The sequence below is a fragment of the Nerophis lumbriciformis genome, linkage group LG22, assembly GCF_033978685.3.
Source record: "Nerophis lumbriciformis linkage group LG22, RoL_Nlum_v2.1, whole genome shotgun sequence".
NCBI classification, from domain to species: Eukaryota; Metazoa; Chordata; class Actinopteri; order Syngnathiformes; family Syngnathidae; genus Nerophis; species Nerophis lumbriciformis.
This window is the reverse complement of record NC_084569.2, coordinates 26,137,459-26,151,782: the sequence shown is the minus strand read 5'-3', so window position 1 is coordinate 26,151,782 and position 14,324 is coordinate 26,137,459. Positions and strand designations below refer to the sequence as shown.

The following is a 14,324-nucleotide window of genomic DNA, read 5'->3' as shown; positions in this document are numbered from 1 at the left end:
AGCCAATGATCCAACACAGTTAAATCCAACACTTTAAGTTGAGCGACTTCACCCTCCTGATGAAGCAAACTGCTCCAACATTTATCAAACTAAGCAAAGAATATCAACACTTCCTTACTAAACAACAGTTACACAAAACACCGTGTGTATTTAGCCTCCAGACTAAGCACGCTACATGCACACAACTCCCCCGCACCCCCCATCTCACCAGCGCAACAGGTGCGCCACACCCACAAAGAGAAATAAAGAGCAATCTTACCGGCTGTCCGTTCAGCTTTTGGTTTTGGTACACTTTTGGCACAACTCTGGGTTAACTGTAATGAACTAAACCTTTTTCCACTCTGTGCTGGCGTCTTTTGTACTCCTTGATTTGACACAGCTGTCTAATTACCGGGCTCGCGCACCAGCAGATGAGACGGGAGTGCGCCACGTTATACCTGCGCGTGAACGTAAACTGATCGGCTCTGATCATATAAGCCGACTGGCCGAAATAATGCCGAATTATATACATTTCCTGGGGTTGCCTAGGTGAATAGGGATGCGGATGTGTGGGGTTTGGCTGGTTGCTAAGCAGCCACGGGTGCGAGCTCGCGCGTCAGCTGACGAGACAGCTGTTCGCCGCTACAACATTATTAGGCCGTTTATTGAAATGCTCCCACACTTTTGGCGTTCTTTTTTCCCCTCGCTCGCACCGCTCGCATCGTCTGCTTTGCGCTCCGCCATGACGGTAGTGTGACGTAAATATGCGACGCGTCGATGCACAAAAACGGCGTCGACGTATTTACGTAACCGATGACGTCGACTACGTCGACGCGTTGTTTCAGCCTTAAAGTCTATGTTACGAAGGTCTGGTGATAATGAGTTCCAAAGATGAGGGGTTGAGCAGCTGAAAGCTCGGGCACCCATGGTGGACAGGTTATATAAGGGGACAGTAAGATGAATGGATGAAGACAATGTCAATGTCGGCTGTGGCGACATTGAGCAGGTCAGAGAGATATGACGGAGAAAGGTTATAGATAGCTTTGAAAGTGAGGAGAATTATTTTATATTGGATACGGTGTTTGATGGGTAGCCAATGGAGTTTTTGCAGAACAGTGGTGATGTGCTGTATTGAAGGGGTTCTGGTGATTATTCGGGCTGCAGAGTTCTGGAGAAGTTGAAGTTTGTGAAGTGACTTGTGAGGGAGACCAAACAGGAGTGAGTTGCAGTAGTCCAGGCAAGAGGTGACACGGCTATGGACTAGTATGGCAGCTGTATGTGGGTTAAGGATGGGCGAAGTCGATTAATGTTGCGTAGATGAAAGTAAGCAGCCCTGGTAATGTTGTTTATGTGAGCTTGAAAAGAGAGTGTGCTGTTGAGGATGACACCCAGACTCTTAACTTGGGAGGAGGGTGAGACAGAGGAATTGCCGAGAGTAACGGACAAGCTGTTGGTTTTGGCTAGAATGGAATTTGTACCTACAAGTAAGATTTCGGTTTTATTACTATTGAGTTGGAGGAAATTGAATTTGAACCACAGTTTGAGTTCACTGAGGCAGTCCGTAAGGGAGAAAGGATGAAGAGAAGCAGTTGGTTTGGTTGAGACGTAGAGCTTGGTGTCATCCGCATAACAGTGAAAATGTATTTTAAATTTACGGAAAATATTGCCAAGGGGAAGAATGTAGATGATAAAAAGCAGGGGACCAATAACAGAGCCCTGGGGCACACCAGAAGAAACGGGAGACAGAGGGGATTTGAATGAACGGAGATTAACAAACTGAGTGCGGTGGGAGAGATATGATCTAAACCAGTGAAGGGGTGTTTGTGATGCCAATACTGTGCAATCTATGGAGGAGGACACTGTGTGAAATTGTATCAAAGGCTGCAGTGAGATCTAAAAGGATGAGGATAGTGAGAAGACCAGAATCAACTGCCAGGAGGAGATTGTTTGTGATTTTTACAAGTGCTGTGCAGGGGGCAGAAACCAAATTGGAATATTTCATATATGTTGTTTAACTGTAGGTGGGAGTGAAGTAGGGAGGAGACAGTTTTTTCAAGGATTTTTGAATGAATGGCAGATTTGAAATGGGACGAAGGTTATTAAAATTATTTGAATGTGAGCCTGTTTTTTTCAAAATTGGTGTTATGGCTGCTGTTTTGAAAGCTGAGGGAACAATTCCACTACTGAGAGAAGAATGGATGATATTCGTGATGAGGTGGATCAGTGAGGAAATGCAGACTTTCATGTACATCCAAGTGTTGGATGTACATCCTTGTGTACAGTGTTTTTTTTTGTAAAGACGTTCAAGTTAGCGTCTCTTTGTTTTTAATTTACAAAGTGTGGGAGTAAACCAGGGTGCAGACTTGGTGAAAGAGACATTTCTGATTTTCTCTGGAACCAGCATGTCCAGTAGATGATGAAGATTATTGTTGTAGTAGGTGACCAGTTCATTGGGAGAGGAAAGAGAGTCTAGGCTGTCAATGGCGGTGGAAAGAGTGTCAGAGTTGATGTCCTTGATTTTACGAAAACAGATATTGCAGGGAAAGGTAATTGTACACAAATATAATTTGACAGTGAAAGATACTAGCAGGTGATCAGAGTAAGGCAGTGAATTGGAAGTGGCATTAACATTTACGCCTGAACAACAAACCAAATCAAGTGTGTATCCTTTAGAGTGGGTAGGGAAGTTGATGTACTGCTGCAGACCGAAGCTTTGAAGACAGCATGAAAAATCACTGCCCATTGTATTGTTAGTGCTGTCCATGTGAAAATTAAAATCCCCCAGCAGTACAATTTTAGGGGAAAGTGAGGAAAGATGAGCGAGAAAAGCCGAAAAATCACTAATAAAATGGTGGTAAAATAAAGTGGTCGGTACACAGCAGCTATGATTGTGGGAGTAGGTCCAGATAGTTGCAAAACTGTGCATTCAAAGGAGCAGAAGGCGGTGGAAGACACCGGTGAGACTTTCCACTTCTCGCAATAGATCATCGCGGGACCTCCTCCGCAACCGGTGGCGCGAGGTTTGGAAGTGTAAACAAACCCGGGAGGAGTCGCGTTGATGATATTACGGACCGTAGATGGTGAAATCCCTAAATTCCTTGCAATTGCTGGTTGAGAAATGTTGTTCTTAAACTGTTGGACAATGTGCTCACGCATTTAATCACAAAGTGGTGACCCTCGCCCCATCATTGTTTGTGAATGACTGAGCATTTCATGGAAGCTGCTTTTATACCCAATCATGGCACCCACCTGTTCCCAATGAGCCTGTTCACCTTGGGATGTTCCAAATAAGTGTTTGATGAGCTATCCTCATTGTTTTCCTCTTGTTTGCCACTTGTGCCAGCTTTTTTGAAACATGTTGCAGGCATCAAATTTCAAATGAGCTAATATTTGCAAAAAATAACAGTTTTCCAGTTCGAACGTTAAGTATCTTGTCTTTGCAGTCTGTTCTTGAACAACATGGCACACAAACAACAAACCCAAACAACAACTATTAGAAATGCAGCCAATATTATATACAGATAATGTGTCATGAGAAATGCAAATATAAATTAAATACACAGAGGACATAAATAAAGGAAATTTGCGACTAGTCTGGACCTGGGGTGTACCCCGCTTTCCGCCCGTGTGCAGCTGAGATAGGCTCCAGCACCCCCCGCGACCCTGTAAGGGACAAGCGGTGGACGATGGATGGATGGATGGATTCTTTGGCGTTTGAGAATCACTGTCCTGTAATCTATTTTCATATTTTGCAGCCTCTTGCAATAACGATATATATTATGATATTTTTTTGGTTTGTAATAAAACTATTTTTAAAAGGATGACTAATTTGAATGCTGACATATGCAGTAACATTGGATTATTTCCAGTTGCATTATTTTCTCAGAACTATTTTTAATGTTCTTGCTAATTAACTATAAATATCTGGTAACTTTCTGTTGTAACATCAGTCAGTCTTTTTTTTTTTTATCTGTCCTATCCAGCCACTCAGACAAATCACATTGTTGATGTAGATGATCTATATCTGCTGTACACATTTACTTTGCAAAGGATGTGGGATACTTCTTGTTGCCTTATTTGTGTTTGACTTTATGAAATGGGTTTACATTCATGTTTGGACCAGAGCAGGAGTGGATAGAAAGAAGAAAAAAAGGAAGACAGACAGGGAACAAGTGGGGATGAGACAGAGAGACATCAGTTTTATTGCCACTTCTTCACATGTGCAAGACATGCAAAGAATGGAAGTTCCGTTCCTCACTGTCCCATGCATAGACAAGACGAGGACAGACACAAAGTGCACAACATAATATATTTAACTACTATAGTAGCAATAAAAAAAAGAACAATAATAAAAGTGCATGTACATGTGGCATAGTATTTTTACCAGTATTAAAAAAACTATATATGATGTCAGGGTTTCTCCTAAACTGCCAAGATACCTGTGGTCGTCACATGACGTCATCAAGTAATTTGCATAATTTGCTATGATGATAAGATTTTCTTTAAAAAGACTCTAAAATTGTATACCCGGTACATATATTTAAAAATAAATGTTTTTATTGATTAGTATTAACAATATTTTTTTATCGTTTTGCCATATTTTCAATTGTTGCTGCTTTTTGTACAAGGTACATTGTTGAGATTTTTTCAAGTGTTTACAAATTTTAATGACTTTTTTCAAATTAAAGCCAAGTATCAACAAATCTAGCATCTTCTTGTGGTGTTGTTATAAAATGTAGTCGTGTTTAGAGACTACTTCTGTCCCTCCATGTCCCAGACTAAAGAGGCTGCAGCAATCATGACGTCACACTTGCTTGGTGCTGCTGCTCCAGTTGGACTTTCCCTTTTTAAAAGTCGCCACTGTTCTTCTTAATATTTGCAAATTTTGTAGATGGTTGTCCATGCATGGGTATATCTGGTTACGTCCACATTGTAGACAACAGTCCAGACAATGGCGTGCGTTATGTTTACATCCGGTTTCAGTAGAGCGATTTTCTGTGATCAAAGTATTTTTTCGGTGGTCCAGTTTTTGGTACAACACTTGTCAATAGTGACCAAATAATAGGCCATATATATCAATTCATACTGTAACGACTAGCTAATGTTAATGTTTTATGTTTGTGTGGTTTGGATTTGATGTCAGTTTTTCCCACGTTTACAAACACACCGTCCTTGCCTGAAAGGTGATTGGCAGAGAATGAGGAAGTGTTGTTGTGTGTCTGGGGAAGAGCGGACTCATGAGACGAAAATGTTTGCACGGGAGGTAAAACCTGTTGGAATTGTGCCGTTTGTTATTATAAGATTGGTAATAAAAGTTTAAGAAATATTACTTCAAATTGTTTTCAAGTATAAAAAAAAAGCTCCTATTTTCAAGGTGTGGTGGTTCTAAAAATTCAATTACATTAAGGGGAAACCAGAGGTGGGTAGTAACGCGCTACATTTACTCCGTTACATCTACTTGAGTAACTTTTGGGATAAATTGTACTTCTAAGAGTAGTTTTAATGCAACATACTTTTACTTTTACTTAAGTATATTTATAGAGAAGGAACGGTACTTTTACTCCGCTACTTTTATCTACATTCAGCTCGCTACTCGCTACTAATTTTTATTGATCTGTTAATGCACGCTTTGTTTGTTTTGGTCTGTCAGACAGACCTTCAAAGTGTCTGCCTTACTGGTGACGTTTCACTTCGTTCCACCAATCAGATGCAGTCACTGGTGATGTTGGACCAATCAAACAGAGCCAGGTGGTCACATGACCTGACTTAAACAAGTTGAAAAACTTATTGGGGTGTTACCATTTAGTGGTCAATTGTACGGAATGTGTACTGTACTGTGCAATCTAATAATAAAAGTTCCAATCAATCAATCAATCAAAAGTGTGAAGGAAAAAAGATACTTTTTTATTTCAAACGTACATCTCGTCAAAAGCCTAAAGACTGACCGCACATGAGGACGTTCCTGTCTTCACAATAAAAGTGCCGCTCCATCGCGCCTGCGCTTTCAAAACAAGAGTCTCCGAAAGCCAGCGCAAACAAGCTAGCAGGCTACGGAGTTTGACGCCAATATATTTCTTGTTAAGTGTATAAAAACGAATATGGAAGCTGGACAAATAAGATGCCAAAAACCCACCACTTTCATGTGGTATTAGACAGAAAGGAGGAACTTTTCTTCTCCTCCATTTGAAAATGTGGACGTTATAATCACAACTGTCTGATTACAATCAACGCAAGTCATCAGAATCAGGTAATAAACCAACTTATATTCTAGTCTTCATGAAAGAAAGGAATCTATATGTTAAACATGCATGTATATTCATTAAAACACCTTTAACATGTAAACAAAAACAGCAAAAATAAATACATATAAATTATATACTGTATATATCAATGTATATGTATGTATGTATATATATATGTGTATGTATATATATATATATATATATATATATATATATATATACAGTATATATATATATATATATGTATATATATATATATATATATGTGGGCTTTGTACCGAGGATGTCGTTGTGGCTTGTGCAGCCCTTTGAGACACTTGTGATTTAGGGCTATATAAATAAAGATTGATTGATTGATTGATTGATATATATATATATATATATATATATATATATATATATATATATATATATATATATATATATATATGATATGAGTGTATGTTACTCATCAGTTACTCAGTACTTGAGTAGTTTTCTCACAACATACTTTTTACTTTTACTCAAGTAAATATTTGGGTGACTACTCCTTACTTTTTCTTGAGTAATAAATCTCTAAAGTAACAGTACTCTTACTTGAGTACAATTTCTGGCTACTCTACCCACCTCTGGGGGAAACCCTGGATATGGATGAAAACAATCGTGTTTCAGCAGTGTAGTATACTGTGAAACTTCGTCTCCAGTTTAATAAGATTGTACATGTTTATATCTGCACTTTTGTTAAAATATAAAAAGCATGGATGTCGTTGTGGCTTGTGTAGCCCTTTGAGACATTTGTGATTAAGGGCTATATAAGTAAAATTTGTTTGATTGATAGATTAAATACATTTTGTCTGTGTACACATGGCTATTGCTGTTATTTTGTATCGAACCACCCATCTTTGTTTCAAGAGCTTTAGCTTGTGGTTAGCGCTTAGCATAACCTCCTACGGTGTGTAGTGAAGCATGTTTAGCTATTCCTTGTCCTCCAGTGATAATGATACTGAAACAGTTTATATGCGGCCATGGAGACGAGGATTGCTGACTTAGAAGTGGCTTTGCACTGTGGAGGGACGTTAGCCGCTAGTTAGAATGCGAGACACATCGACATGCATGATCACAATATAAGGATAGTCTTAAAAGGTTTGTCAGTTAAATGTAGATCATTTATATAGTCTATATTGCACAACCCTATATCAAAATATTGATATACAGTATATTGAATTTGGTTCTACGTGAATGGATAGCAACCTTGAAAAGGCATGGTCAAATGATGATTGTGCTGTTATTCTTTCTGATAGCGAGTCATGATGCAGATTGTCCAGGAGCTCTGCAAGCGACCAGGACTCAACAAATGTGGCTTTGACATGCCCACCATCTATGTTCCTAATCCCAACAAGGTACACCACTTTTCTGATTTCTCAACTACCGCCTTTTAATTTGTGCGCCTTTTTGGATTTTAGCCGAGCCGCTGCGTCAACCAGATCGAGGAAGTGTGCCGCACAGTTGAGAAAACCATCAACCAGACCGTCCAGAATACACTCAACTCCCTGGAGAAGGACTGTGAGGTCATCAGTGAAGCCATCACTGATAAACTGGCCAATGACAGGTAAGCACACACAAACTGGAACAAATCTTATATTCCATGTCATCTATTTATCCCACCATTAGGCGTGCTGATTAGCGGGTCTATTCGGGTCCATTTTCATACAGAAGGCGCACTGGATTATAAGGCGCACTAAAGGCGTCATATTGTAAGAAAAGTTGGTTTTGCATAATAGATCGAAACAAAACACCAGATAATGTCTCCTAATAGGTGCCATTTTGAGTCCTTATACACACACCATAATAATACTGTATGTAGAACGTCTGACTACGGTAGCCGTAATGCTCTGACAGTCCATGAAGCGGTGCAGCTTCGTAGCTTACCAAAGTCGCACTAAAACATTTTGACAGATTTTTGAGCACCGTGTGTAATGTTCTATATTCTCAATGAAACATCAAAGTTTTGGTCTTGCCTGCTTACAGGTACTGGCTAGCTATTGTTTTTATTGAACAGGCATCAACCTGCAGTCCACACGTATATCTGTGTGACTGCCATCTATTGGTCTCACTTATCATTACACCATGTACCAAATAACATTGCTTGGAGGTCGGTAAGCAAAACATTAGGCGCACTGTTTATTTTTGAGAAAATGAAATTATTTTAACTGAAATAGGGTGAACTCTCCTGTCATCTTTGGTGTCTCTTGCAGGCAGACCAGTGTTGCCAACAGAGGCGCACGCTGCAAGAGCTGCTTCCTGACTCTAATGGGCTTTAGCATCCCGATAGCTCTTCTGTCCATACTGCTGCTGGGCACTCTGTCACAGGAAGTCCTGGAGATGGCTGTGGGTCGCCAAGGCATTGAGGCGCTATCGCTCTATCTGGTTAGTACTTGGCAGAGGGGACCATCTCCAAATGGAAATGTTGTCTCACTTGTCTTTTCCAGGTTCCTGTGGTGCGGATCTTTGAGTCTATGTCTGGAGAGCAGCAACTTTACGGCTGTGGCGGGATGGTCTTTGCTTCCTTCATCTTGCTCCTCATTGCACGCTTCTCCTTCAGGTACCAGAAATATGCAACAGTCCATAATTGCTTCTTGAACGGCCTTCGCAAATCAAAGAGTTTATATATTGGAGCCAATTATTCCATAAGAAATCATGTAAGTATAAATAATGAACTCCAGCCTCGACCAAAGTCCATATTTTAGTGAAGGTTTGTACACTTTATACACAACATAAAGTACTGTCTATCAAACAAACACAACAACTTTCTCTTAACAAGCCAAAACAAGCGCACACACCACTTTGGTGCCCTCCCAAACCATCAGGAATCACAAAAATCCTCAACTTTTACAACATAACTACCCGTATGTTGAATGACAGTACGTCAGACTATGGTAGCCGCAATGCTCCAACAATTCATCAAGTGGTGCAGCTTCATAGCTTACCAAAGTCATACTAAAACATTTTGACAGATTTTTAAAGTTAAAGTACCAATGATTGTCACACACACACTAGGTGTGGTGAAATTTGTCCTATGCATTTGACCCATCACCCCCTGGGAGCTGAGGGGAGCAGTGGGCAGCAGCGGTGGCCACGCCCAGGAATCATTTTTGGTGATTCAACCCCCAATTCCAACCCTTGATGCTGAGTGCCAAGCAGGGAGGTAATGGGTCCCATTTTTATAGTCTTTGGTATGACTTGGCCGGGGTTTGAACTCACAACCTACCGATCTCAGGGTGGACACTCTAACCACTAGGCCACTGAGTAGGTTTTGAGCGCCGCGTGTAATGTTCTATATTCTCAATGAAACATCGAAGTTTTAATGTTGCTTGCTAATCTGTACCTGTCATTTATTGAACAGGCGTCAATTTACAGTCCACACGTATCTCTTATGTGTAACTGCCATCTACTGGTCACAATTATCATTGCACCAAATAACAAAGCACAACCAGAATTAATCGGTACATAGGCGCACCAGGTTATAAGGCGCACTGTCCATTTTTGAGAAAATGAAAGGATTTTAAGTGCGCTTTGTAGTTGTAAAAATTCAGTATTTATTCATTTGAGGCGGATATTTATTAAGGAATGGAAGGTTCCAGTGTTCCTGATAGGGACAAGCGGTAGAAGATGAATGGATGGATGAAAGTTGTCCTGACAAATATGTGTATTTGTTGCTCATAAACAACTTGCATCATAAGTATGTTTCACAACACACACACACACACACACACCTGCTTTGCCAGAAAGGTAGCATCAAAAAATAGAACAATATATTTACTGGCATTGAGGTGTGGAGCAGGGCAGCACGGTGGTAGAGGGCTTAGTGCGTCTGCCTCACAATACGAAGGTACTGGGTTCGATCCTGCGCTCGGGATCTTTCTGTGTGGAGTTTGCATGTCTTCCCCGTGACTGTGTGGGTTCCCTCCGGGTACTCCGGCTTCCTCCCACCTCCAAAGACATGTAGCTGGGGATAGGTTGATTGGCTACACTAAATTGGCCCTAGTGTGTGAATGTGAGTGTGAATGTTGTCTGTCTATCTGTGTTGGCCCTGTGATGAGCTGGCGACTTGTCCAGGGTGGACGCACCTTCCGCCCGATTGTAGCTGAGATAGGCTCCAGCGACCCCGAAGGGAATAAGCGGTAGTAAATGGATGGATGGATGGATGAAGGTGTGGAGCAAAAAGTGATTCCTGGCCATAAGATCATGCTACTTTGGTGTTAAACAGGTCGTATAAATAAAGGTGCTTTAAAGAGGCCTTACCTTGTATTCTTTATATTTCAGTCAACATTTTAGATGACTGAAATGTGATGTAGTTTGGTTGACTGAAACTAATGAGATGATTCGAATTGAACTAAAATAATTTTTTTGTCAAAAACTGCATTTAAACCTGCTGTCAGAATGGACACTCCACTAGGAACACCTGCACAATAAGATTTAGTCCCATCCAAATGAAGATATCTTCATCAAGATCACTTTTATGTGTTTTTTGATAGGACCCAACCAACCCTGTCGGGCAAGCAGAAAAGGCAGCTGCAGGAGAAGTTGGAGTTTGTTCAGGAAGTGGCAAAGAACAAAAAGGTAGTGTGTGACGTATAAATGAAGGCTTCACTATCTAGATGTTATGGCTCTTTGAAGGGAGTCCTTCCTTGCAAAGAGCACCCCTTCAAAAGACAGGCTCCTCATTTAGTTACTTTTAATTAAGGAAACAATCACCAGTGTCAGATATACATGATGATAGATTTTATATATATATATATATATATATATATATATATATAAATATATATATTTATATATATATATATATATATATATATATATATATATATATATATATATATATACACACATATGTATATACACTTGGGCTGCAACTAACGATTAATTTGGTAATCGATTAATCTGTTGATTATTACTTTGATTAATTGATTAATAATCGGATAGAAGAGACAAACTACATTTCTATCCTTTCCAGTATTTTATTGAAAAAAGACAGCATACTGGCACCATGTTCTGGACATTGAGGATGCAGCATACACCAATAATAACACACAAATGTAACTCATCAGAACTGAATCAGATATTGTACACGTTTCTGTTGTGAATAATAAAGGATTCATTTTAGGCTGCCTCTGAATAATAGCATGCAATGTGCCAGCACCTTCATATCATTTAGTTATACTAAAACGTCACTCAAATCTAAATATATTTATATAGCTTTATCGGGCCCAGCTACATTGATCCATTATGAAACCAACCTGATATATTTCTGTCCGTTACGTTTATTTCGAAATTGGTAACCGTGCGTTTTGTCTCTCAAAACGGAGTCAAATGTGCCGGAGACACATTATCAGCCCCGCGTTGCAACAAAGGCATAACGTTAACGTTACTCACAAAAAAACTGAACTCATGAATGCTTGTTGCCACTATGGACTTAAAAAGTTACGTACAGTGAGTTCTTCCCTTCATCCATGGCTCCAACATGTTTCCTTTTCAGGTGCTCCTGAAGCAATATTGTACTTTCGTGCCATTTTGCAGGAAACAGTCTTCTTTGAAGTCTTTAAAGTGAAGTGTTCCCACACTTTTGACGACTTAGGTCGTACACTTTTCTCCATTGAAGCAATAACTTCAAGATGTTTCTCCGCTGAACTATCGGTACTGTTTTCCTGCGCCATTTTTCGAATGTTTCCAGCAAAGGAGACGGCGTGGTCACGTGAGCTGCACATGACACATGATTGGCTAGCTTACCTCCACCTCATGAGACGTAGAGATGCGCGGTTTGCGGGTACAACCGCGGAGTCCGCGGATTATCCGCGAATCGGGCGGATGAAATTTTAAAAAATTAGATTTTATCAGCGGGTCGGGTCGAGTCGGGTCGGGCGATTGAAATTTTAAAAAATTAGATTTTAAATAGATTCAGGCGGGTGGCAGTTAAACCAATTCGGAAATATATATACATAGTTAAATGTTGTTACCCACATACGAAAAACGAGCAGGCACCTGCAGCATATGCCACAACAGAAGAAAAAAAAAAAAGAAATGGACACTTTTACGGAGCGGAGAAGGCCCCCGACGCCTCGCCGGGGTCCGGGACCGAGGCCCCTTCCCCCGAGAGGGCCCCACCGGGAGCCGTAGCTGAGGCGATCCGCGAGAAGGGCCCGACGCACGTCCAGGGTCACCACCGCGCCCACCGCACCGACACCCCGCCTCGTCCGCCTTCGCCGCGGCCGGCGTCACGCGCAGCAGGTAAGCAGCTTACCTGCCCGCCACCCCCGTGGCCGGGGGCTCGTAACAGGGGTCACTCCGCGCGCTCCGCCCGCGCAGCTTACCTGCCCGCCACCCCTGTTGCCGGGGGCGCGTAACAGGGGTCACTCCGCGCGCAGTGCGCTCACGAAAGGGGTGGGGCTCACCCTGGTTGATATAGACAGCAGCTAGGACGGTGGCCATGGAAGTTGGAACCCGCTAAGGAGTGTGTAACAACCCACCTGCCGAATCAACTAGCCCTGAAAATGGATGGCGCTGGAGCGTCGGGCCCATTTACCCGGCCGTCGCCGGCAGCGAGACGCGCTTGGAGGTGCGCTCAGCGCGGCTCCCATATGATTGCGCACTGGTGTGCGTCTGGGTCGTGACAGCGTGGCACGCGAATGCTGCATTGGATCAGTCTCTTTTCTTTAACAGGCAAAAGCTTTATAACCTCACTAATGCCTTGCATCGTCTATATTAGATATATAACAACGGGCGGGTGCGGGCGGATGGCGGGCGGATGCGGTTCTGATCAAATGTTGGATCGGGTGGATTGCGGATGGTTGACGACTTTCTGATGCGGTTGGGGATGAAATAATTGCCTATCCGCGCATCTCTAATGAGACGTAACCTCAGCGCCGCCCTGGCGCTGTTTTGTACTGTTTTTGTACTTATTTTGATTATTGTTTCTCAGCTGTTTGTAAATGTTGCAGTTTATAAATAAAGGTTTATAAAACAAAAAAAATAACAAAAAAAACCTAACAAAAATAATAAACAAATAAAATAAGCCTCCGCGCATGTGCATAGCATAGTTCCAACGAATCGATGACTAAATTAATCGCCAACTATTTTGATAATCGATTTAATCATTTAGTTGTTGCAGCCCTAATATACACACATGTATGTGTGTATATATATGTATATGTATAAATATGTATATATATATATAGACACACACACACACACATATATATGTATGTATGTATGTATGTGTGTGTATGTATATATATATATATATGTATGTATATATATATGTAGTATGTATGTATGTATGTGTATATATATATATATATATATATATATATATATACGTACGTATGTATGTATGTATGTATATATATATATATATCTATATATATACATACACAGAAACCCCGTTTCCATATGAGTTGGGAAATTGTGTTAGATGTAAATATAAAGTTAAAAGTTAAAGTTAAAGTACCAATGATTGTCACACACACACTAGGTGTGGCGAAATTATTCTCTGCATTTGACCCATCACCCTTGATCACCCCCTGGGAGGTGAGGGCAGCAGCGGTGGCTGCGCCCGGGAATCATTTTGGTGATTTAACCCCCAATTCCAACCCTTGATGCTGAGTGCCAAGCAGGGAGGTAATGGGTCCCATTTTTTTATAGTCTTTGGTATGACTCGGCCGGGATTTGAACTCCCAACCTACCGATCTCAGGACGGACACTCTAACCACTAGGCCACTGAGGAATACGGAATACAATGATTTGCAAATCCTTTTCAACCCATATTTAATTGAATGCAAATACTAATTAACTTAGAATTTCATGGCTGCAACACGTGCCAAAGTAGTTGGGAAAGGGCATGTTCACCACTGTGTTACATGGCCTTTCCTTTTAACAACACTCAGTAAACGTTTGGGAACTGAGGAGACCGGTTTTTTAAGCTTCTCAGGTGGAATTCTTTCCCATTCTTGCTTGATGTACAGCTTAAGTTGTTCAACAGTCCGGGGGTCTCCGTTGTGGTATTTTAGGCTTCATAATGCGCCACACATTTTCAATGGGAGACAGGTCTGGACAACAGGCAGGCAA

The 14,324-nt window shown here is 41.1% G+C and overlaps 1 protein-coding gene across 2 annotated transcripts in view; it reads left to right on the top strand.

Annotated features, from left to right (window-relative positions):
• The window catches only part of LOC133615189 (uncharacterized), a 53,328-nt gene that overhangs the window by 34,634 nt on the left and 4,370 nt on the right, over nt 1–14,324 (top strand). For both annotated transcript variants that reach the window (XM_061973576.2, XM_061973577.2), the window contains exons 7-11: nt 7,502–7,600; nt 7,664–7,809; nt 8,456–8,627; nt 8,690–8,802; nt 10,736–10,820. In XM_061973576.2, the coding sequence (XP_061829560.1) occupies nt 7,502–7,600; nt 7,664–7,809; nt 8,456–8,627; nt 8,690–8,802; nt 10,736–10,820 (615 nt within the window). The remainder of the gene's footprint in view (nt 1–7,501; nt 7,601–7,663; nt 7,810–8,455; nt 8,628–8,689; nt 8,803–10,735; nt 10,821–14,324) is intronic.